The sequence below is a fragment of the Canis lupus genome, chromosome 9 (genome assembly GCF_048164855.1).
Source record: "Canis lupus baileyi chromosome 9, mCanLup2.hap1, whole genome shotgun sequence".
NCBI classification, from domain to species: domain Eukaryota; kingdom Metazoa; phylum Chordata; class Mammalia; order Carnivora; family Canidae; genus Canis; species Canis lupus.
The window spans coordinates 54719725-54741643 of record NC_132846.1 but is presented as its reverse complement, the minus strand read 5'-3'; the positions used below and the strand labels follow the sequence as shown (position 1 = coordinate 54741643).

The 21919-nt window shown below is 35.5% G+C and overlaps 1 protein-coding gene across 22 annotated transcripts in view; it reads left to right on the top strand.

Annotated features, from left to right (window-relative positions):
• Window positions 1-21919, top strand: part of CEP128 (centrosomal protein 128) — a 394114-nt gene that overhangs the window by 11912 nt on the left and 360283 nt on the right. For 19 of the 22 annotated variants that reach the window (XR_012036993.1, XR_012036992.1, XR_012036994.1 and 16 more), the window contains exons 3-5: window positions 3294-3338; window positions 9772-9932; window positions 11882-11968. Coding sequence is in view for 18 of the 22 variants with exons in the window: in XM_072839549.1 (XP_072695650.1) it covers window positions 9786-9932; window positions 11882-11968 (234 nt within the window). In the remaining 4 variants the exon portion in view is untranslated. Of the gene's footprint in view, window positions 1-3293; window positions 3339-9771; window positions 9933-11881; window positions 11969-13127; window positions 13204-21919 lie in introns of those variants that run through there. The other 3 variants (XM_072839553.1, XM_072839548.1, XM_072839558.1) reach the window with 2 other exon arrangements.

Here is a 21919-nt window from a genome sequence, read left to right as displayed (position 1 = left end):
CAGTTTTTTTTCTTGAGTTTTTATTCGTTGTTTTTTATCTTGATATGTTTTAGTTTTTATTTAATTTTGTAAACTGCCTTGTTTTTTTTAGAAGTGTGTGGGTGTATAAATCTAAAATATCTGTAGCATTCTGATTGTGAGACAGGGAGGGGGAATTTAAGTAACTTTATTTTCTTTTAAAACGGCACTGATTTTTACCAACTGGCACATATGTATTTAAGCAGCTACTAGTTTTTTCTCTATGGCTCAGTAAGCTGTCATTTTGTACGCTGCATGGCATTTTCCAGCAACATCCGTGCTCTCTGCTGGGTGGTCCCTATGACTCAGTCCTTGAACTCAGAGGTATTGGACTAAAAGGAGCAAAATGTAGAAGGGCTAAGCCTGGCTGGCTTCACCCATGGAATAGAGGAATATGAGAGTGGGTGTGGGAGAGAGAGGAAATGCATGGGGCAGCAGGAATAAGTGGTATATACAATTAAAAAAAAATCACATCATATGTGTGTGTAAGTGTTAATTCTCTAAGAAGTTCTTAACTGGGGATGATTTAACCAATCTACCCCCACCCTGCCCCTGCCCCACAGACATTTACCAATATCTGGAGACAGTTTTAAATTTACGCCCTGGTGAAAGGGTGTGAGAACTTCACTTATTTGTACTTTAGTTCCTTTGAGATAGATGGTTTTTAACCGGATTCTGTTTCCTTCTCATCCTTCTGTCAAACTTCTGTTCATCCTTCCAGATAAGTGGAAGGATCCTGACCGGACTCCCCTGGCATTTTGTTGTACTACTTAGCTTACCATGCATAGTACTTTCATAAGCCTTTTTCTCCCATCAAAGACTGTAATTTTTATTTACTTTCATCTTCCATTTCTAACTTAGTGACAATTCAGTAAATGATGAATGCGTGAATCTATTGCATCTCTTTGATTGTGTTTCCTATGTCTTACATTATCTACTGATTTAATAGAGAGCTGGCTGATGGAGTGGACAGTTAATTTTGATCTTATATTAACTTACCAAAAGCTTTTGGGAGTTTGAAGTTACAGAGGAGCACTGGAATAAAGAAAAAAGGTACAATTGATAATTGTACATGGTAACCTCTGCTGGCTTGCTAATTTTTTCTCTTGAAGGAGGGAATAAAGTTCTCAAATCTTATAGCTATTGAAACAGTGAGACATGCTTTCTAAAATTTGAACTTGGTTAGTGATTAAGCTTAAAATACACTTCCCACTTCCCCCCAACATCCTTAAATACCAACATCATTACCTTGAGCATTGAGGACAGTTGCCTTGGACAGGGACAGCAGAGGCACTTGAAGGCCACAGAAGCAATCACCTACTTAACATGCACTAGTCAGCTTTTGTGAAATATCACCCCTGATGCTGGGTGCTTATCTTTTATGGAACAGCTTGCAAATTCTAATTGTTTTAAACTGGCTCTGAGGAAAAGAGACTTGAAAATCAATAAATTACAGCTCTCATACATACAAATGTGCATCATTATAATGAAGACAATCTGATGGCTCTTTAGGTCAAATAACAAAAGAGGTGGACTTAAGTTTGTAAAGACTCCCTGCCAGTCCTCTTACAGTGTTGAATGCAGTTTACTCTCTGGTTGGTGTTCAGGTTTGTGTATGGACATTTGTTTTTGATAGATCCTCAGTGGGACTGAATTGATGAGGGTTCGTTACTTGCTCTGGTGGCTGTCTGTCTTCTTTATAAGGTTCATTAAGACAGAAGCAACAATATTTATGCCTTTAAATACTGATGTGCTGGGAATGGCTAAATAAACTACTCTAAGAAATGTACCATCTGGTTTCAGACCAAGAGCTTTCTCTAAGACTCTGGAGACTTTCACCCAAGGTCACCCATCCTAGTCCTTTCTAGAGTTTTGGAAGAAGCTTAGCATCTGAAAAGCAGACAACATGAATATTATCATTTTTTCATCAGTGAGAAATTTTGTTGTACCAGTAGGTGGTAGTAAGCAGCAGAGAACATTCACTGCTTTGCCTTCAGTTGAAGGAAATGCCTTTCTCACCTTTAATTAGGATTTAGGTGATTTAGCTTCTTTAAATTGTTCTTAAATAAATAAATAGTTCTTGAAAGAGTTCTTCAGTCATTCTTCAATTTTAGCAACTCTTTTCTGTCAACAAATGTCATTGCATGAGAGATACTTACTGTATCTTAAGCGTTCTTTAATAATCTGAAATTTAAGTTTTTATTTTCCCTCCATTATAACTTCTCAGTAAATATCCTTACATATAAATTCTGTATGTAGTCAGATAATTTTATTAGGGGACATTTTTGGAAGTAGGTACAAATTGCCCTTGATACATACTGCCTGCTGATATCCAGATAAGTTCATATCAATTTACACATCCCCATTAGGACGGTAGAGGAATGTTCTTTCCTTTACAACCTGGTGAACCATAGACATTATTATTTAACAGGGAACAACTTAATAGGCTAGAAAAGTGTCTTATTTAATTTACATTTTAGATTAATTAGAACAGTTTTTTTAATGGCCTTGCATATTGTTTACTTATGTGACCACTCTCAATATACTTTTATCAACATGGGATAAATTTAATGCTCTGGGTAGAGTTTCATTGGGGATAAGAAGGTTTTCAGAGGCCTGGTCAATTTTCATTAATGCCACTGATAGTAGGATGGATATGTGATATTTTTTTAAATTAATTTTTAATTATAATATAAAATAACAGTCTTAATGGAATAGAGTGTGTGTAATTGGCACTTACTGCTTTGTGCTTTTCTTCTTTAGTCAGTTATATTAAGGGGCTCCTGGGAACTATTTTCATGGCTCTTCATATATTCACTCCAGGTTCTGATTATGCGGCTGACGTGAGCCTCTTGCCAGTTCTAGTAGCTGCTCTTTTCTCTTTTTTTCTCCCTCCCTCCATCAGCTCTGTGTCTGGGGAGTGGTGGTGTTGGCTGATGAGACACGGGCATCTTTTGATAAGGTTGGATCTCTGCCACCACAACAACCATTTGTGTTGTGACACTTAAGCACTCCCTCAGTTAGTTTTGAGGGTCACATTTGACCTTGTGAGTTGTCAGTAATAGTTGCAAAAGTGCTCAGTTATTATCAGCGATGAAAATGATCTAATTTCTGTTTTTATTATGGACTTTTAATGTATCTTAGTTCAACATTTGTGACACTTATGTATAATTAAAATGCTTATTAGATGGTTGCTGAATGTTTTGTATTTTATTAAAAAAAAGCCATGGAGAATTCTCAGATCAATTTCATCTTACATCTTGATATCTTTACAGGAGTTCCATCAGATGCAGGAGTTTTAACATCTTTTATTGCTCAAGGTAATTGAAATTAATAGCTGAAGACTTTGTGTTTGTGTACCAGCGAAATTCATGCTGGAAAGTGTGATTTTTCTCTTGTTAAAAATATGTAATCCCCCCCCCCCAAAAAAAAAAATATGTAATCCCTAGTAGGGGTAAGTGAGAGGTTTTTTTTTTTTTTTTGGCATTACATGACAGTTATACATAATTTAGTTCAGTCCTTAATTTTATTTAATGGTAAGATTTCCTGTCTTAAAGTTAAATTCAGATACCTCATGTTTTTACTTATTAATATTTATCAAGTGATTATAATGTGTGTTCCTTAAGAAAGACTGTGGTAAAAGTATAAAAATGTGGCTGGAGAGTTAAACACAAAATCATGCTTGTGGTTATCCCTGACATGAGGCAGTACTGGGTGGAAAGTGGGGTGGGAAGGTACTAAGACTTGATTTATAATGTTCTGAATATTGTATTAAAAATATTAGAAGGATACAGGGGTGTATAGGTGGGCTCAGTTGGTTAAGTGTCTGCCTTCAGCTCAGGTCATGATCCCAGGGTCCTGGATTGAGTCCTACATTGGGCTGCCTCCTTGATGGGCAGGCAGCCTGCTTCTTGCTCTTCACCACTTGTGCTTTCTCTCATGCATGCCCTCTCTCTCTCTCTCTCTCTGATAAAATCTTAACAACAACAACAAAAAAATTAGAAGGATACATGTCAGAATCAGAAATAATAACAATGTTAATAATATATTTTAAATTTTGTTGGTTAACATACAACGTAATACTGGCTTCTGGAGTAGAGTTCAGTGATTCATCAGTTATATATGACACCATTGCTCATCACAACAAGTGCCTTCTTTAATACCTATCCCCCATCTAGCCCTTCCCCCAGGCCCTTCCCTCCATCTATCCTCAGTATGTTCTCTGTCATTAAGAGTCGCTTATGGCTTCTTCTTCTTCTTCTTTTTAAATTAGTTTCAAAAAAAAAAATAAAATAAATTAGTTCCAGAGGTAGAATTTAATGATTCACTGGTTGCATATAATACCCAGTGCTCATTACATCAAGTGCCCTCCTTAATGCCCATTATGCAATTACCCATTCCCTCCACCCACCTCCCCTCCAGCAACCCCCAGTTTGTTTCCTAGAATTCAGCATCTCTGATGCTTTGCCTCCCTCTTAATTTTCATCTTATTTTATTTTTCCTTCCCTTCCCCCATGTTCATCTATTTTCTTAAATTTTACGTATCAGTGAAATCATATGGTAATTGTCTTTGACTTATTTTGCTTAGCATAATACCCTCTAGTTCCATCCACATTATTGCAAATGGTAAGATTTCATTTTTGATGGCTGAGTAGTATTCCACACCCACATCTTTATCCATTCATCTGTTGATGGACATCTGTGCTCTTTCCAGAGTTTGGCTGTTGTGGACATTGCTGCTATAAACATTGGGGTGCAGGTGCTCCTTTGGATCACTTTGTATCTTTGGGGTAAATACCTAGTAGTGCAATGCTGGGTCGTAGGGTAGCTCTGTTTTCAACTTCTTGAGGAACCTCTTACTGTTTTCTAGAGAGGCTGCACTAGCTTGCATTTCCACCAACAGTGCAAGAGGGTTCTCCTTTCTCCACATCCTCGCCAACATCTGTCGTTATCTGACTTGTTGCTTTTAGCCATTCTGACCGGTGTGAAGTAGTATTGCATTGTGGTTTTTTATTTGTATTTCCCTGATGCTGAATGATGTTAAACATTTTTTCATGTGTCTGTTGGCCATTTGTATGTCTTATTTGGAGACATGCCTATTCTTTGATTGGTTTATTTGTTCTTTGGTTGTTGAGTTTAATAAGTTTTTCATAGATTTTGGATACTAGCCCTTTATCTGATAAGACATTTGCAAATATCTCCCATTCTGTTGGTTTTCTTTTGGTTTTGTCGACTGTTTCCTTTGGTGTGCAAAAGTTTTTTATCTGGATGAAGTCTCAGTAGTTCATTTTTGCCTTTATTTCCTTTGCCTTTGGAGTCGTGTCTAGCAATAAGTTATTGTGGCCAAGGTCAAAGAGATTGCTGCCTGTGTTCTCTTCTAGGATTTTGATGGATTCCTGTCTTACATGTAGGTCTTTCATCCATTTGAGTCTACTTTTGTGTATGGTGTAAGGTCAGGTTTCATTCCTTTGCATGTGGCTGTCCAATTTCCCCACACCATTTATTGAAGAGACTTTTTTTTTCCCAAAGGATATTCTTTCCTGCTTTGTCAAAGATTAGTTGACCATAGCGTTGACAGTCCATATCAGGGGTCTCTGTTCCGTTCCATCGATCTGTATGTCTGTTTTTGTGCTGGTACCATATTGTCTTGGTGATTGTAGCTTTGTGATAGAAAGCTGGAATTGTGATGCCTCCAGTTTTGTTTTTGTTTTTCAACATTACTTTGGCTATTTGTGGTCTTTTCTGGTTCCATACAAATTTTAGGATTGTTTGTTCCAGCTCCATGAAAAATGCTGATGCTGTTTTGATAGGGATTGCATTGAATGTGTAGATCACTTTGCGTAGCATAGACATTTTAACAATATTTGTTCTTCCAGTCCACGGGCATGGAATATTTTTCCATTTCTTTGTGTCTTCCTCAATTTCTTTCATAAGCGTTCTGTAGTTTCAGAGTATAGATCTTTATTTCTAGGTATCTTATGGTTTTTGGTGCAATTGTAAATGGGATTTATTCCCTGATTTCTCTTTCTTCTGCCTCATTGTTAGGGTATAGAAATGCCACTGACTTCTGTGCATTGATTTTTACATCCGACTTTGCTGAATTCCTGTATCAGTTCTAGCAATTTTTGGATGGAGTCTTGGGTTTTCTGCATAGAATATCATGTCATCTGTGAAGAGGGAGAGTTTGACTTCTTCTTTGATAGTTTGGATGCCTTTTACTTCTTTTTGTTGTTTGATTGGTGAGGCTAGAACTTCTATTACTATTTTGAACAACAGTGGTGAGAGTGGACATCCGTGTCGTGTTGTTTGACCTTGGGGGAAAAGCTTTCGGTTTTTTCCTGTTGAGGATGATATTCACTGTGAGGTTTTTTTTTTTTTTTTTTGTGTGTGTGTGTGTGTGTATGACTTTTATGATACTGAGGTATGTTCCTTCTATCCCTACAGTGCAGAGGGTTTTAATCAAGTAGGGATGCTGCATTTTGTCAAATGCTTTTTCTGCATCTATTGAGACAATCATGTGGTTCTTGTCCTTTCTTTTATTAATGTGATATATCACAGTGATTGATTTGTGGATGTTGAACCACCCTTGCAGACTTATGGCTTATTCTTATAAAATAGGAATCACAAGATAATAGAGTAAGAATAATAGAAATAGAAACAAATGAGAATATTTATTGGTTCTAGGTGGTAGATACATACATGCATGCTTATTATATTAGTCTCTGTACTATTTCATATTTTAAACATTTTTCCAGGTTATTACAAATAACCATAACATAACATATAGTTATCACTATTTGTCATCAAGTTGAAGCTCAGATTTCTCATTAGAAGAGTCTGGCATACCATTTATATCCACTGAATTTATATAGATAACTAATTATTATTAAAATTTTGTACTCTTAGAAAAGTCAATTTGTCCCAAAGATGGTTGTTTCTTGTTTTCACCAGCAACCATTTTAGGAGACATTGGGCTTTTTTATGTCACCTTTTTATTCCTGATGATTTCTTAACTTTAATTTAGGTTCCAGAATTATGATTTGTTAAAATGAAAATTATTATACTTTTCAGGATAGAATTTTGACAGATCCAGGCATGATGATTATTTTCCATTTTACAAGAGATAGAAAGAATAAGGAAATAGAAACCACTTGACTTCAAGGCCAGTGGTTTGATTTGTTTTCAGGGCTCTTTATTAAATGTAGCATAGATATGTCACTTAGTTTTTTTTTGCTGCTGCCCAATAAAAATTTTTGTCTTTAATTGATTTTTCCTCTTTTCTTGGCATTTTTATGTGTAAGTGAAATGAGAAGGTGTCGGGGAGTCTAGAGATACATGTGAGCCATGGTCTGCTGTTGCCCTTAACAATTTTTACTGAATGTTGAGTGTTCAGTCTTGGGGTTTAAAGGTCAGCAGAGCACAGGGGAATGAACAGCATATTGCGGGTAGAGAATCCCAGCTGAACCCTGGGTCGGTATCCTGGGTCTGCTACTTAATAATCACCATGTAGATTTGGACATGTTACTTGGCATCTCTTAGCCTCAGCATCCTCTGTAGATTAAGGGTTAAAGATGTTCATTTTAATCAGTTGTTGGTAGAATTAAATTGGATTGTCTGTGTGAGCATCTAGCACAATAGCAGGTTGATTGTTGTGATTCTTCCCACTTTCACTAATCGAGAATGCTAGAAAGTATTTTAACTTTGAGTAAACGATTTTAGGTCATGTGGTATAAATTTATGAGACACACACACAAGAAGTGATTTCCTAAGTTTAAAAGGGGAACTTTAGGGATGCCTGGGTGGCTTGGTGGTTGAGCATCTGCCTTCGGCTCAGGGCATGATCCCAGTCCAGTATCGAGTCCCAATGCATTGGGCTCCCTGCAGGGAGCCTGCTTCTCCCTCTGCCTGTGTCTCTGGCCTCTCTCTCTCTCTCACGAATAAATAAAATCTTTAAAAAAAAAAAAAGGTGAACTTCATATTTAATATTTCTTCTCAAATATATTCTTTTGGCTTAAATAGTTGTGATCCAGGAAAAGCAGAGCCAAATAATTGCTTTGACCTCTGTTTTCTGGTTCATATTTCCTGATGTGGGAGGGAGCTATACCTTTGTGGGCACTGATGTGGGCACTATACCTTTGTACTTGTAGATAGGATATGGGAAGCAAGAAGCAGAGGAGATAGGTGTGGCAGGAGGTTGAGAGGCCTGGACAGGAGATAGGCAGGAATCTGACTGTATTCTCTGGCCCTCTCTCTGTTGTCAGAAATTGGGTGTTTAGTGATTCTTTTTCTGATGCTACAAAGACAGACTGTATTTCACTTAAGAAAAAACAAAACCCTAAACTTACAGCAAAGGTACTTGCTTATCTTTTTATTTTATCTAACATTTTAAAAACATAACTGCTTTCATGAAATGCTCGAGGATCTATTTATATTTAGCAGATTCCCTTTATCTTTGCTTTAGATGTATGGTCATGTACTTCCCAGATGCATTCTGAATAAAAATCCAAAAGTCCAGAATATTCTGGATCATTTATCAAAGTTTTCATCACACTGTATATAATAAGCCAGAAAAAAATGGCCATATAGATTTTAGGAAAATCAACAAGTGTTCTGCTTTTCTGTTCCAAATGTATTATTTATTCAAATTTCATAGAAGATTTTCTGAAATTTTTGAGATTGTCTTGCATGAAATAATTTTCTTTTGCATTAAGTAAAAAATTGGGGTAAGAATGGGAAGAAAGCACGTTTAGAGGATTTTCTACTGATGAAACTATTTAGGATGTTTGGCTTTCAATTTTGGTGGAGAGGTTGAAGATGCTGTTTTCTCACATACTTGTTATTAAGGAATTTGTACCTCCATTATAGCATTTGTTTAATTCTGTATTTTAAATTAGGGGCATAGGGGTACCTGGCTGACTCGGTAGAGCATGCAACTCTTGATCTCAGGGTTGTGAGTTCAAGCCCCATGCTGGGTGTAGAGATTACTTAAAAATAAAATCTTAAAAAAAAAGGTGCATGAAAGTGTTCACTATACACTGAATGGAATTCTTTTATTTTAAGTCATTCTGTTTGTGTTATATTTTTATTTAAAGATACACATATTTGGGGCACCTGGGTGGCTCAGTCTAGGTTAGGCATCTGCCTCTGGATCAGGTCATGATCTCAGGGTCCTGGAATTGAGCCCTGAGTTGGACTCCCTGCTCAGTGGGGAGTCTGCTTTTCCCTTTCCCTCTGCCCCTCCCTCTGCTCATTCTCTCTCTGACTCTCTCTCAAATAAATAAAATCTTAAGAAAATAAAGATACATATATTATTAAAAGCTTGGTAGAGAGGACTTCAGACTACTATTGAGACCTTCAGGTCCTAGCTTGGAGAATACCTTTTTTTTTTTTTCAATTGTAGAGATGCCAATCTACCAGGCCCTTTTACTTTGCAGTTTTCTTAGTAAGATTAGATGAGATACTATATGTGAAAGTGCTTTTCAAATTTAGGAGCAGTGCACAAAACTAAGGAATTATTATTTGTAAGCATGACTAAAATCAGATCTGAGGAATTGCTCTCTTAAAGCAGAAAAGACAAAAGAGAGAGAATTACGTGGGTAAGTGACCTGTGTTTTCAAGCTACGTGTTTAGGAATTATGATATGCCAAAGGACTAATGAAAATCTGAAAAGGATCAACATGCAAATGGGTAATTAAAACTCATATTTCCCTGCTCTTTAATATTTGATTGACCTTGACCTGGATTTCTTTTAAGGATTGTGTACATCAATGGAAGAATCCTCCAGCGATTCAGACCACTTCCGCTCTCATGATCGATTGAGTCGATGGGCTGCCAGGTCAACATACAGGGGAAATCTAAGTTGTCCTACAGTAGGCGTCACCAAGAAGGTCAACACTATAACAAATACTTTACAGGTTAGTTAAACAATGGTTGCATTGAATGGATTTTAAATAGTTTAGGCTGAGAAATAGTTTTGGTCAGCTATTAGCTTTTTTTGTTGCCATAACAAGTTACCACAAAACTAATTACGTACTTAAATAATTATTTATAACTCATAATTATTTATAATTAATTAATAATTAAAATGACAAAGTTATTTTTGTATAGTTATATACATCAAAATCTGACACTGGTCTTACTAGACCAAAATCTTAGGGCTCAGTAGGCCTGCATTCATTTCTGGAGACCCTGGGGAAATAATCTCTTCCTTTGCCTTTTCCAGCTTTCAGAGACAGCCCATATTTCTTGAGGCCCTCTTCCTTCTTCAAAACCAGCAAGGGTGGGTTGAGTCCTTTTCACATCATATCACTCTGACGACTCTTCTACTTCCCTCTTCTACTTTTAAGGACACTTGTAATTACTTTGGGTTCACCCAATGATCCAGGATAATCTCCCTGTCTCAAGGTCCTTAATTTGGGATATATATTGTATCCACAAAATCTCTTTTGCTGTATAAGGTTACATATACACAAGTTCCAAGAATTAGGACATGGGCATTTTTTGGGGCCATTATTCTGCCTAACACAATCAAGATATTTGAAACAAAGATATTTGAAATATATCATAGATTGGGACGCCTGGGTAGATCAGCAGTTGATGCCTTCGGATTAGGACATGATCCCGGGGTCCAGGGATTAAGTCTCGCATCGGGCTCCCTGCGAGGAGCCTGCTTAGGTAGAGGAGCCCCTCTACCTATGTCTCTGCCTCTCTCACTCTGTCTCTCATGAATAAATAAATGAAAGCTTAAAAAAAAATATATATATATATATATAATAGGTTGTGAAAGTGTTTTGGAATAAGGGAGTATGTCCAAATAAAATGTGTGGGAGTGAAGTGGGTAGGAATTACCAGTTTAGCTTCTTGTGGATATGTACCTTTAGAGAACTTGCTCATATTTTGGCTAGGGAAGTTATTCATGGATGAACAATAGTGAGATGACATTTTTATTCAGAGGCTAACTTTGACAGTTTTTGGAAGTTTGAGTGGAAGCAGTTTATATTCTCTGTGTAGAAAGGACTTGGGAAAAGAGGTGGGGGAAGGGTAACACAACCAAGCTGGGCAAAAGAAAACTTTTTTTTCCCTATTTTTTCCTATTCCTATTTTAATCTCTTATTTTTGCTTTGCCTGGATAAATAAGGATTTTGGCTTTTAATTGCTTTGAGTTAGTATGCATAAATAGCAAGAGGCTAATTTCTGGTGGAGAGGCCATAATTTTATTTAAAACTCAGAAAGTTTTTCTTTTTTGTACTTTTGTAAACTAGCGTATCATTGGATTTTTGAAGTACAAATCCTTATACTTTCTTACAATGAGACACATTACTGAATATATATTTTTGAAATAAATGCTTTCATCTTTCAGGTAAAACTTGGCACATTTGGGTAGAAGCCATTTTTGTTGTATTTAGAACTAAATTTGTTGTTTATAGCTAAAGATTAAAGAATACTTTTTTTTCTTTTTTTCCTAATCAAGTTCTGAGGTGAAGTAATAATTGAAATAACACTGATCCTAATGATTTGCTTCTCTTGTACACAGTCTACTGGTTTTGTTCTCTCAGGATTCCTTCTCTATAAAAAAAGGTGTGAATTAGTTGAGGTGCACAAATTAAAAATGAGGAGTGCTTTTGTTGCTGACTGATTAAAGAACCTTGGGAAGGATTTAAATTGTGTGCTTCAGTAAATTGTGGATGGATTTAGGTTTCCTTCTCAGTGGTTTTAATATTTGTTTGATATTTATGAAGTATATTAATATCCAACTTAAGTATGATATAAATTGTACCTTTTATAGGTGGTTGACTTAGCTGTTTGACATACTGCCAAGACAGAAAAATATTGGAACAATTAATAAAATCCATTTTTTTTTAAGGACACCAGTCGGAACCTGCGACAAGTAGACCAGATGCTTGGACAGTATCGAGACTACAGTAATGGACAGGCGGGTGCTGTAGAACATGTGAGGAAATTTACATATGTTTGCATTTTTTCTTACCCACCTTTTTGGAAATCGGTTTTTGAGAAGTAGGGATGTGAGAAAAAAGGTAGAACCATTGTGAACAGCTTTAGCTTTCAGATTATTTTACTATTTTTTAGTGGGTTAGCTTGTAACATGGATTGCTGGCTAGCTTATATAGATTAGATTCTATTGAATTTGAAAGTTTAAAGTCAGGAGAGGAAGAATTCAGGACAATAGTTAAACTAAGACTTAACTAAATTTGGGCCAGCTACCCCTTACGGGAGTTAAGAATTTTATGGATGGTTTATTTTAAAGTAATATAAGCTCATTCTTTAAATAAATTATAAAATCTCTCTTAGCCCTCTTAGTTCCACTCCAAAGAAGTAACAATTTGACAGCTTCTTGTATATCTTTCCAAGCATTTTCTGTGTGTGTATATACATAACTACCTTAATAATGAGAGTTAATTCTTTCCTTTTTAATTTATTAGTGAAAACTTAAACAGTATTAACTAGAAGCAGGAACAAACCTACTTTGTCATGTTGAATATTAGATGCTTCATTATGATAGAAGATTTCCTTTGAATTGGGGAATTGGGAAATGAAATTTTTTTTTTAAATTAAAAAAAATTTATTTATTTATTTATGATAGTCATACAGAGAGAGAGAGAGAGAGAGAGGCAGAGACACAGGCAGAGGGAGAAGCAGGCTCCATGCACCGAGAGCCCGACGTGGGATTCGATCCCGGGTCTCTAGGATCGCGCCCTGGGCCAAAGGCAGGCGCCAAACCGCTGCGCCACCCAGAGATCCCCTGAAATTTTTTATTATGTAAATTTCTGTATAGATAAACATTTAAAACACAAAATGTATTATGTGGCATTAGCTTCTGTGGTAGGCCTGGAGTCAAATAATGCTGAACTCTGGAGTGTGGAATGGACATACATGAAAAGTAAAACTCAACAGGTGTTTCATTTCTATCTGAGTTATAAGTATATAGAATGCAAATCTACTCATAAAAAATAAGACACAGGAAGCAAGAGTCTTTCCTTTTGTTTTAGGCTATTCCATAGTCTGGCCTACAGTCTCTTTCTTCATTTCTCCAAATTCTTGTTCTGTTAAAACTGTTGGTTCTCAGTGATTTTTTTTTTTTTTCCCTGCAGCATACCAGTGGAGTACACCATTCATTGCCTTATGTTATACTTATTCATTAGAGCAATGCTTTTTACCCTGCCACCTGTAAGTCACCTGGGGGAATATCTGCCATGATCTGTGGGAATATGTGTAAATTGGAAAGAATATTTCTCACATGCGATTCTGATGGGCTCTTCAATGAAAATTCCCTTTTTAGCATTAAACTGCTACAGGATATATCATACCTAAAAATGAGTTTTTTCTTATTCTTTTTGTTTTTTTAAATTAATGTGTGTTCTCTTTGGGGGGTTACCCTGAAGAGTGATTTTTTTTTTCTTCTTTCGGTGGATATGCTGCAACTCATAGAAGTCTTGCTATGGAACTGGCTGTTTTTTGTTTTTGTTTTTTCTTCTTCTAAACATTCTGAAACAGGTTAATCCAGTGTTTAACCAGTGTTCAACTATTAAAAAATTTCTCCATTCTAAATCTACATTGCCTTCTTGAAATTATTATTTCTTTTTTAAAATAGATTTCCTAGAAAGACCAATTTTTTTCCGTCTAGGGAAGACAAGAATTTTCTTTTTTTTTAAGACAAGAATTTTTATTATTAACTTAGATTTTGTAAATGATTCTGTTGCTAAACCTCAGGAAATGGATAAGTGAGGTATGTGTGCATATATATGCATATTTAATATTTGCTTTATTGAGATATAACTTTGTCAACATAATTTGCAGTGGGTGAGGGGAAATACAAATGTTTGATGTAGCATTTCCCTCCTGGGATAAGAGAACTGTGAGAATTACTTTTGTTGGTTTATAAGACCTAAAGGTCAAGAGTCATGTTGGGTCATTTTTTGATGACTTTTCCTTGTAATATACATAATTTCCCTTTGTAACTTTAAATCATTATAACCACCCATCCTAAATTTATTTCTTTACTTATTATGTATAAAGGCCTCTCTATGAGGAGCCGAGCAGTGTTAAAGCATCAGTGATGTGGTGCATGATGTCTCCTAGAGAAGCAGCACCTCCCTTTTTATAGTCTCTTTGGGAATGTTTCTATATGCTTAGTATATCCCAGGCACTTACTTACTTATTTATTATTTTAAAGATTTTACTTATTTATTTTGAGAGAGAACGAGCATAAGTAGGCAGGGAGAGGGAGAAGCATACTCTCCGCTGAGCACAGAGCCTGATCCAGGGCTCACTCTCACGACCCTGGGATCATGACCTGAGCTGAGGCCTATGCTTAACTAACTGAGCCACCACCTCCCTGCCCAGGTACCTCTTTATATTAACTCATTTAGTTCTCTCAACAATCCTATTAGGTAGATACTATTATTATCCTCATTTATATGATTAAAAAATTGGGGCACAGAATGGTTGCTAACTTGCCCATGGTCTCACAGCTAATTAGAGATAGAGCTGTGGATAGGATGTTATCCTAAAGCCCAGCATCAGGATTCATTTACTTCCCTGAGTCATGGTTGCTCACATTTTTGTGATGCTGTGAGTTCGTATTTCAGAAAATTGGGATTTTGGATTCAGAGTTTGAAGGCTTATATGGATAAACTAGATTTTGGAGATTATCTTAATTGGTTGAAAAACGGAAGCCCGCTGTCACACAAGTCATTAATGTTACAACTAATGTCCAGAATGAGAGTTAGATGGAAAAAAAAATCCAGAAACAGAATTGGTAAGAAATATGGCACTGAGCTAGGATTTGCATTGACAGATTGTCAAAGTTGGCAGTTTTGGCTGCCACTTAGGCAACGTGGAAGGTTCTGCAAGTTGCCTACATCAGCATCAATTTTTCCTTTCCTCTTATATAACAGTCATTGATTTTTCACTAGTCTTGTTTGCAGCTGTTCCAGCCAATGAACCATATTTAGTTGGATAGTATGTCTTAGAGTCTTTGGGGCCAATGAACTTCATGACTTTATGAAAGTGTCATCTTGCATTATTTCTCGTGCTGTAAATTTCTTGGGAGGTCTGCGAACATTTGGGCAAAAGAGGACCTGTGGGGAAGGTTTTATTTGAAAGCTTACTGTGAAGATTTGGAACATATTGTATTCTGTATTAAACGGTGCAATCGATAAACTTAGTGTTTAAATATTTCTGGAACTGTGTGTTCCTTATTTATGAGAGAGCGGGGTCTGTTTTTGTGTTAATATTATAAAAATAAAATGCCCTCAAGGAAGAATATTAAAAAAAAAGAATATTCAGCATAAAAAGTTAATACCTTCTGCAGTGGAAATTTGGACTGCATCTGAGGCTACATTAGTTAATATTGGTTATACAAGAAAAATACAGTTGTCTTGATTCAAATCAGTGGACTGATTAAGTTCATTTTTAAGGTAAAGATTGGTGAAAATATAGTAATGTCAAATTAGAACTTAGAGACTTGCATTAATAGGTAATTTTTCTTCTAATTAAGTACTCTGATTAAAATTTCCCTTTGGGAGTAAAGGATGTTACCATCTGGCATATGGACTTTGAAAGAATTGGAGTGTTAAATAATAAAGTGCAGGTTTTTTCTTGTATTCAGTGGGTTTCAGTTCTCAAATATAATTAGTGGCATCCCAGAAGGATAATGGTAATGGTTTAGGGCCAGGCACAAACCATTATAATATCTTAAAGCTGAAGGTATGTGCCCTTTTTTTTCTTGCTGAGTTTTATTAATTGTCCTGAAGGTGAGAATTGTTCAGTTTATTGTTAAGTAGTAAGAGTCTATAGGTAAGAAATTAAACCAAGCAGTTAAATTCTGTTATGACCTTCCTTTTGTAAACATATTTTGGATCTTAGGAATTAGATTCTTAGAGTCTTATACTTAAAATTATATTTACAAGTCCTTCATGAAACAGCTGGACAGCAGAATAATTTTTATAGAACTTTGCTTTGAGGCTAATGGAAAAATGTAGACTCTGGAGTCAGAGTTGAAATTTAATCCTGATTTTTTTCCACTACAAACCATTTTAGTGACTTTGGACAAGTTATTACACCTTTCTGAACTTAAGTTTTATCATCTGAAAAATGAGCATAGTCCTATATCCCTCGTTATAACTAACATTTATTAATGTGGTCTCACTAATGTTTAGATGCTTGCTAAACATTCACATTTTTGTTGTTTCTTTAATTCATCCAGTAATCCCTACCTTCAAGCATTTGCTATGTTCTTAATAGTACTTGGTATATTGGCACTCAGAAGAGGTTACTTTATTCTTCTTTGACTTCATGGGACTTAAACTCGGTTTCATTTGTGTATCATTATGACTATAAACAATATAATGTATTACAGCATTCACAGGGATATTGTATGTCTGATTATTTTGATTATATGCTAAATTAGACAACACATGTAATACTGCTTTTTGTCTGTCTTCTGTTCATGAATATAACGTCTGTCAACTCAGAATACATTACTATGCACATTCCATTTTCCATCAGTGCTCATTTATTGATACTTAAAATATACAAATATTTAAAAAATACTTTCAAAATTATGATTAGAATGTGATATATGGGCTTTGAATATACAGGATTTCATTTAAAAACAAAATAGTTATATGTAACTTTTATGTAAAAGTTATGTATCATTTGAAAGGGAATTTTTCAATTTTAGGAATGCTATTATGGGCTTATATTTCCATAAATCAGCATATGGAGAGAGATTAGGCAAAGCAGCTGGAGCTAATGATCTTTTGGTAAATAAAAAATAAAATAGTAGCAACTATTTTAAAAATACATTTCAGCAGCAGATGGTGGGACCAGAAAAATATGCAAACCATAAATTTGCACTCTTGTTTAATTTTTTAAAATTCTTCTCCTCCCCCCCATCTTCTCCTCCTCTTCCTTCTTATATTAATAATAGAAGACAAATAGACTATAAGGAACCAAAATAGAGTTGATACAGTTAACTCTACAACCAATGTATTTTGCAGTCTGTTGTCAGATAAACTTTGGCATTCTGTAGAGAAATAGGCAGTGAAGGAAAGCCAGGCATAAAAGCACTTAATCAAAGTGCTTATGGATGACATCATTATCCTGGACAGAATTTTAAAAATGACCTCTTTTCTGCCTCCAGTTTTGCCCTGGATTTTGTCAGGGTGACCTCTGACATTTGTAGATTAAAATACTTTAATTTTTAAAAATGTCATTAGTAGTGTAGATACATCTAAACTTATAACACAACCTTTCTATGGTCACTAGTGCTATATATATTTTGAATGTTTGCTAAATAAGGTGAAAACAAAGCGAATCTTTAGGCAGAATATTTTCTGATTTCTCCTTAACTATGCAGTTAAGTGAATATAGTTATCTTACAAGGACAAGTTTGCTTGCATTTCTGTATAATCTATATTATGCTAGTGGATGTTTTTTCTTAGTATGAAAATAAGAGACAATTTAGAGTAAGAAAAGTGTCTGAAGAAACTAAATGGGATCTTTACATGTTCAAAATTCACACCTACTTTAAGATTTATTTATTTTAGAGAGAGAGGGAGAGAAAGAACACATGCATGCATGTGGGGGGAGGGACAGAGGGAGAGGTAGTGGGTGGTACAGAGGGAGAAGGAGAGAGAGAATCCTCCAGTAGACTGCACTGAGCATGGAGCTCAACATGTAGCTCAGTTCTAGGACCCTGAGATCATGACCTGAGCCAAAACCAAGAGTCAGCCGTTTAACTAACTTAGCCATCCAGACAACCCCAAGCCTACTTTAAAGTGCAGCATTTATAATTTTTACCAAAGTTATTGCTAGCTTTTTTTTTAAAGTTGTGTTTTTTCATTTATATGGAAGCTAATTATTTGATGACTATTTGGTAGCTACTATATTTATGTGTGGTTAATGACTATTCCTAGTTTATTTCCATTGTTCTCTGTGGAATAATGGTAAATATCTTTTAAGAATTTTCCAGTGACTATATTTTGTGTGATCTTCTTCTCTCTCACAATGAGCATAGCAAGAATGGAATTAGTTTTGTTGAGAATGTGAATTTATGAGATACAGTGATTTTTAGTGAAGCAGTTATTGTTGCTAAACATTTACCAAGAAAGTTTATGCATATGGTTCTTTGTCATTTCTCATTTTCTCTTATTGGAACCAAATTTTATTGAATGATTTATTTCTTAGGCATATCTGATACTGTTTGTGGAGTTGATGCCTAGTTTCCTACTGTTTACTATTGCTTGGAAATCTTCCTAGGGACTGGTCAAGAAGTTTGCTATTATGAATTTTGGAAAGTCAATATTTTTAGCTTAAAAAAACAAATCAGAGTTCCAGTCCCAGGTAGATAGAGTTAGCTTATTGTTCACTGAGTACTCTATAAAACCATTACTGAATGCACAGAGCAGCTATTTGAGGACTCTGAAAAGTAAATACAGGCAGTCCTTGCCTTGTTGCATGGTTTTGATGTGCATGAGTTTGATTCCCCAGTTTGGCCAAGTAACACCAGTCCCCAAATAACACAATTCGTATTTCAGTTAACAAAGTTTATTAGCTAGAAGTACTGCAAAAAGTACACACTTTACTGCTAGCTCTTCAGTTCACACATTACTATGTAAATAACAGATCACTGCTTTTGAAGTTGCTGATTGGTCACAGATAGTAAGACATAGTTGTATTACTTCCTTGTCTTCTAATAATAAACCTGTGGTGTGCTGTTTTACAAAAATAAATAATAATAAAGGGATCGGCTAACAGTACAACAATAAAATGAAAAGTGATAATGCTGGAAGTGAAGTGTGAGTCTATTTTGGAGGAGTTCTATGTGGCGTTATAAAGAAATAACTGCTGATAGTAGGAATATTGACACTGCCGCTATTCAAGAGTCCCTAGATATACATCCAGAGGAGTTTAGTGACATCATGTTTAGGGAATGACAAATTCTTCTAAGGACTTTTTCCAGATTAAAACATCCCATTTTTTTCATTCTATTTATTTTTTGTTCTTCCATTCATTGCCTACAGTCATCATAACAAAAACTATATATTGAGCAAACTGATCTTCCCTAGGTGTTGTTCTAATTATTTTACATACACTGTCTTATTGTGTCCTCAAAAAAATTTTGTGAGAGTTATTGACTGATACAGTGTGAAATATACGGATAGGAACAGAAGCAGAAGCAAAAGCAGCACAGCTGAGGAAATCACTACCAGGCTTCGGTCTTAGTGTTTCTGAATCATGATGTTTTCAATGATCACATCTTTTATTTAGAGTACCCATTGCCACCTGGATGATTTCTTTTCAGAGAGTTGCTTTGCAATGTAGTCTGTCCTTTTGAGTTTTATACTCTTTTTCAGGTTCATTAAACTTCTGTTTTGTCTCTAATTAGAATCTTTCACATAGAGCCATCACAGGACTTTCAGAGCTCTATGAAAATTTTGAAGTTTGGTGTTGAGTTTAATAAGTTCTTTATAGATCTTGGAAACTAGCCCTTTATCTGATATGTCATTTGCAAAATATCTTCTCCCATTCTGTAGGTTGTCTTTGAGTTTTGTTGACTGTATCCTTTGCTGTGCAAAAGCTTCTTATCTTGATGAATCCCAATAGTTCATTTTTGCTTTTGTTTCTTTTGCCTTCGTGGATGTATCTTGCAAGAAGTTACTATGGCCGAGTTCAAAAAGGGTGTTGCCTGTGTTCTTCTCTAGGATTTTGATGGAATCTTGTCTCACATTTAGATCTTTCATCCATTTTGAGTTTATCTTTGTGTATGGTGAAAGAGAGTGGTCTAGTTTCATTCTTCTGTATGTGGATGCCCAATTTTCCCAGCACCATTTATTGAAGAGACTGTCTTTCTTCCAATGGATAGTCTTTCCTCCTTTATCGAATATTAGTTGCCCATAAAGTTCAGGGTCCACTTCTGGATTCTCTATTCTGTTCCACTGATCTATGTGTCTGTTTTTGTGCCAGTACCACACTGTCTTGATGACCACAGCTTTGTAGTACAACCTGAAATCTGGCATTGTGATGCCCCCAGATATGGTTTTCTTTTTTAAAATTCCCCTGGCTATTCGGGGTCTTTTCTGATTCCACACAAATCTTAAAATAATTTGTTCTAACTCTCTGAAGAAAGTCCATGGTATTTTGATAGGGATTGCATTAAACGTGTATATTGCCCTGGGTAACATTGACATTTTCACAATATTAATTCTGCCAATCCATGAGCATGGAATATTTTTCCATCTCTTTGTGTCTTCCTCAATTTCTTTTAGAAATGACAAATACCCACCATTTGCTTCAACGTGGATGGAACTGGAGGGTATTATGCTGAGTGAAGTAAGTCAGTCGGAGAAGGACAAACATTATATGTTCTCATTCTTTTGGGGAATATAAATAATAGTGAAAGGGAATATAAGGGAAGGGAGAAGAAATGTGTGGGAAATATCAGAAAGGGAGACAGAACGTAAAGACTGCTAACTCTGGGAAACGAACTAGGGGTGGTAGAAGGGGAGGAGGGCGGGGGGTGGGAGTGAATGGGTGACGGGCACTGGGGGTTATTCTGTATGTTAGTAAATTGAACACCAATAAAAAATAAATTAAAAAAAATTTTGAAGTTTGATAATTTTAATATTAATATAAAAGCTTATGTAGTTGTAGAGAATTTCATTTATCTACTAGTTTCCAAAATAATGAGTTGGTTTGCTAGCATGCTCTAGTAGTTGAGGATCGTTAACTCACAAACTTATCCATATATAAATCCATTGTAGTTAGTATTTGTATTGATGCTCAAATTATTTCATTATTGCCTAGAGGGAGACTTCTTGACTTCTAAGTTTAAAAAGTCTGTCTTGACAATTTGGATAAACTACTTTATAATTGCCATTCAGTTACAGTGCCCAATTTTTATTTGTATTCATACCAGTACATAGTAGTAATGCTTCAATTATTTTAGTCTAAAATCAAGTGAACAGAGGTAAATGAATAGACCTAATATGTAAATAACACATTTACATCAACTTGAGGTGAAAATATGGCATAACATGTTCTGTGATGCTGGTTTTGCAGTATTTCAGATAGGGGAAATTGGCAGAAAAAGGAATCATCACCTGGTACCTGCAGAGATAGCCATGCTAAACTCTTAGAACCTGTACCATTGGAGTTAATACCACAGTCTAGTGTGGAGCATTGATTTAGTGTTCAGCAAAATAACATCATCCATCATAGTAAATTAATCTTAAATTGAATTTTATTAATGTTTTGTTTTCACTTAATTTCAAGTTTGATTTGCTTTTGCACCTAGTCTAGAACTGGTAAAGATCTGTCAAAAATGAAAGTTCAGAAGGATGAGTTGTACATTTGTGACTCTTCTTCCTTTAAGGCAGTTGCTGATTTAAAAAAAGATGGCTTAGAAGTAGAGAGAATAGGATCAAAGCTATCAATAGACTGGATGGGCCAGGGAAACCAAAACTGGACTTCAGGAATCTTCCAGCTTTTACTGGAGACCCTAGTGGATGATAACCTAGAAAGAATGTTGAGCTGAAAATGAGAGAAGTGGTGAACTAAAAATAGACTTATCCTGATGAAGGCAGAAGCCCAGCTTTGAATCATCATGGTTCCTAACTAGATTAAGTTATTTGGATTTCCTAGTGACCCTAGCCTGACTTCCTGCTAGAAGCGAAACCAAATCCTTTCTGGAGGAAGATGTCATCCAAAGTTTTAAATAATCTCCACAGTTTTTCATATCTGATGTCTATCATATGATAAGTAATTAGGCATAAGAAAATTTAAGAAGTGACTGAACAGCAAGGAAAAAAACCAGACAGTAGAAACATACATGAGAATATGAAAAAATTCTGATTAATCTGTTCAAGAAATTAAAAGA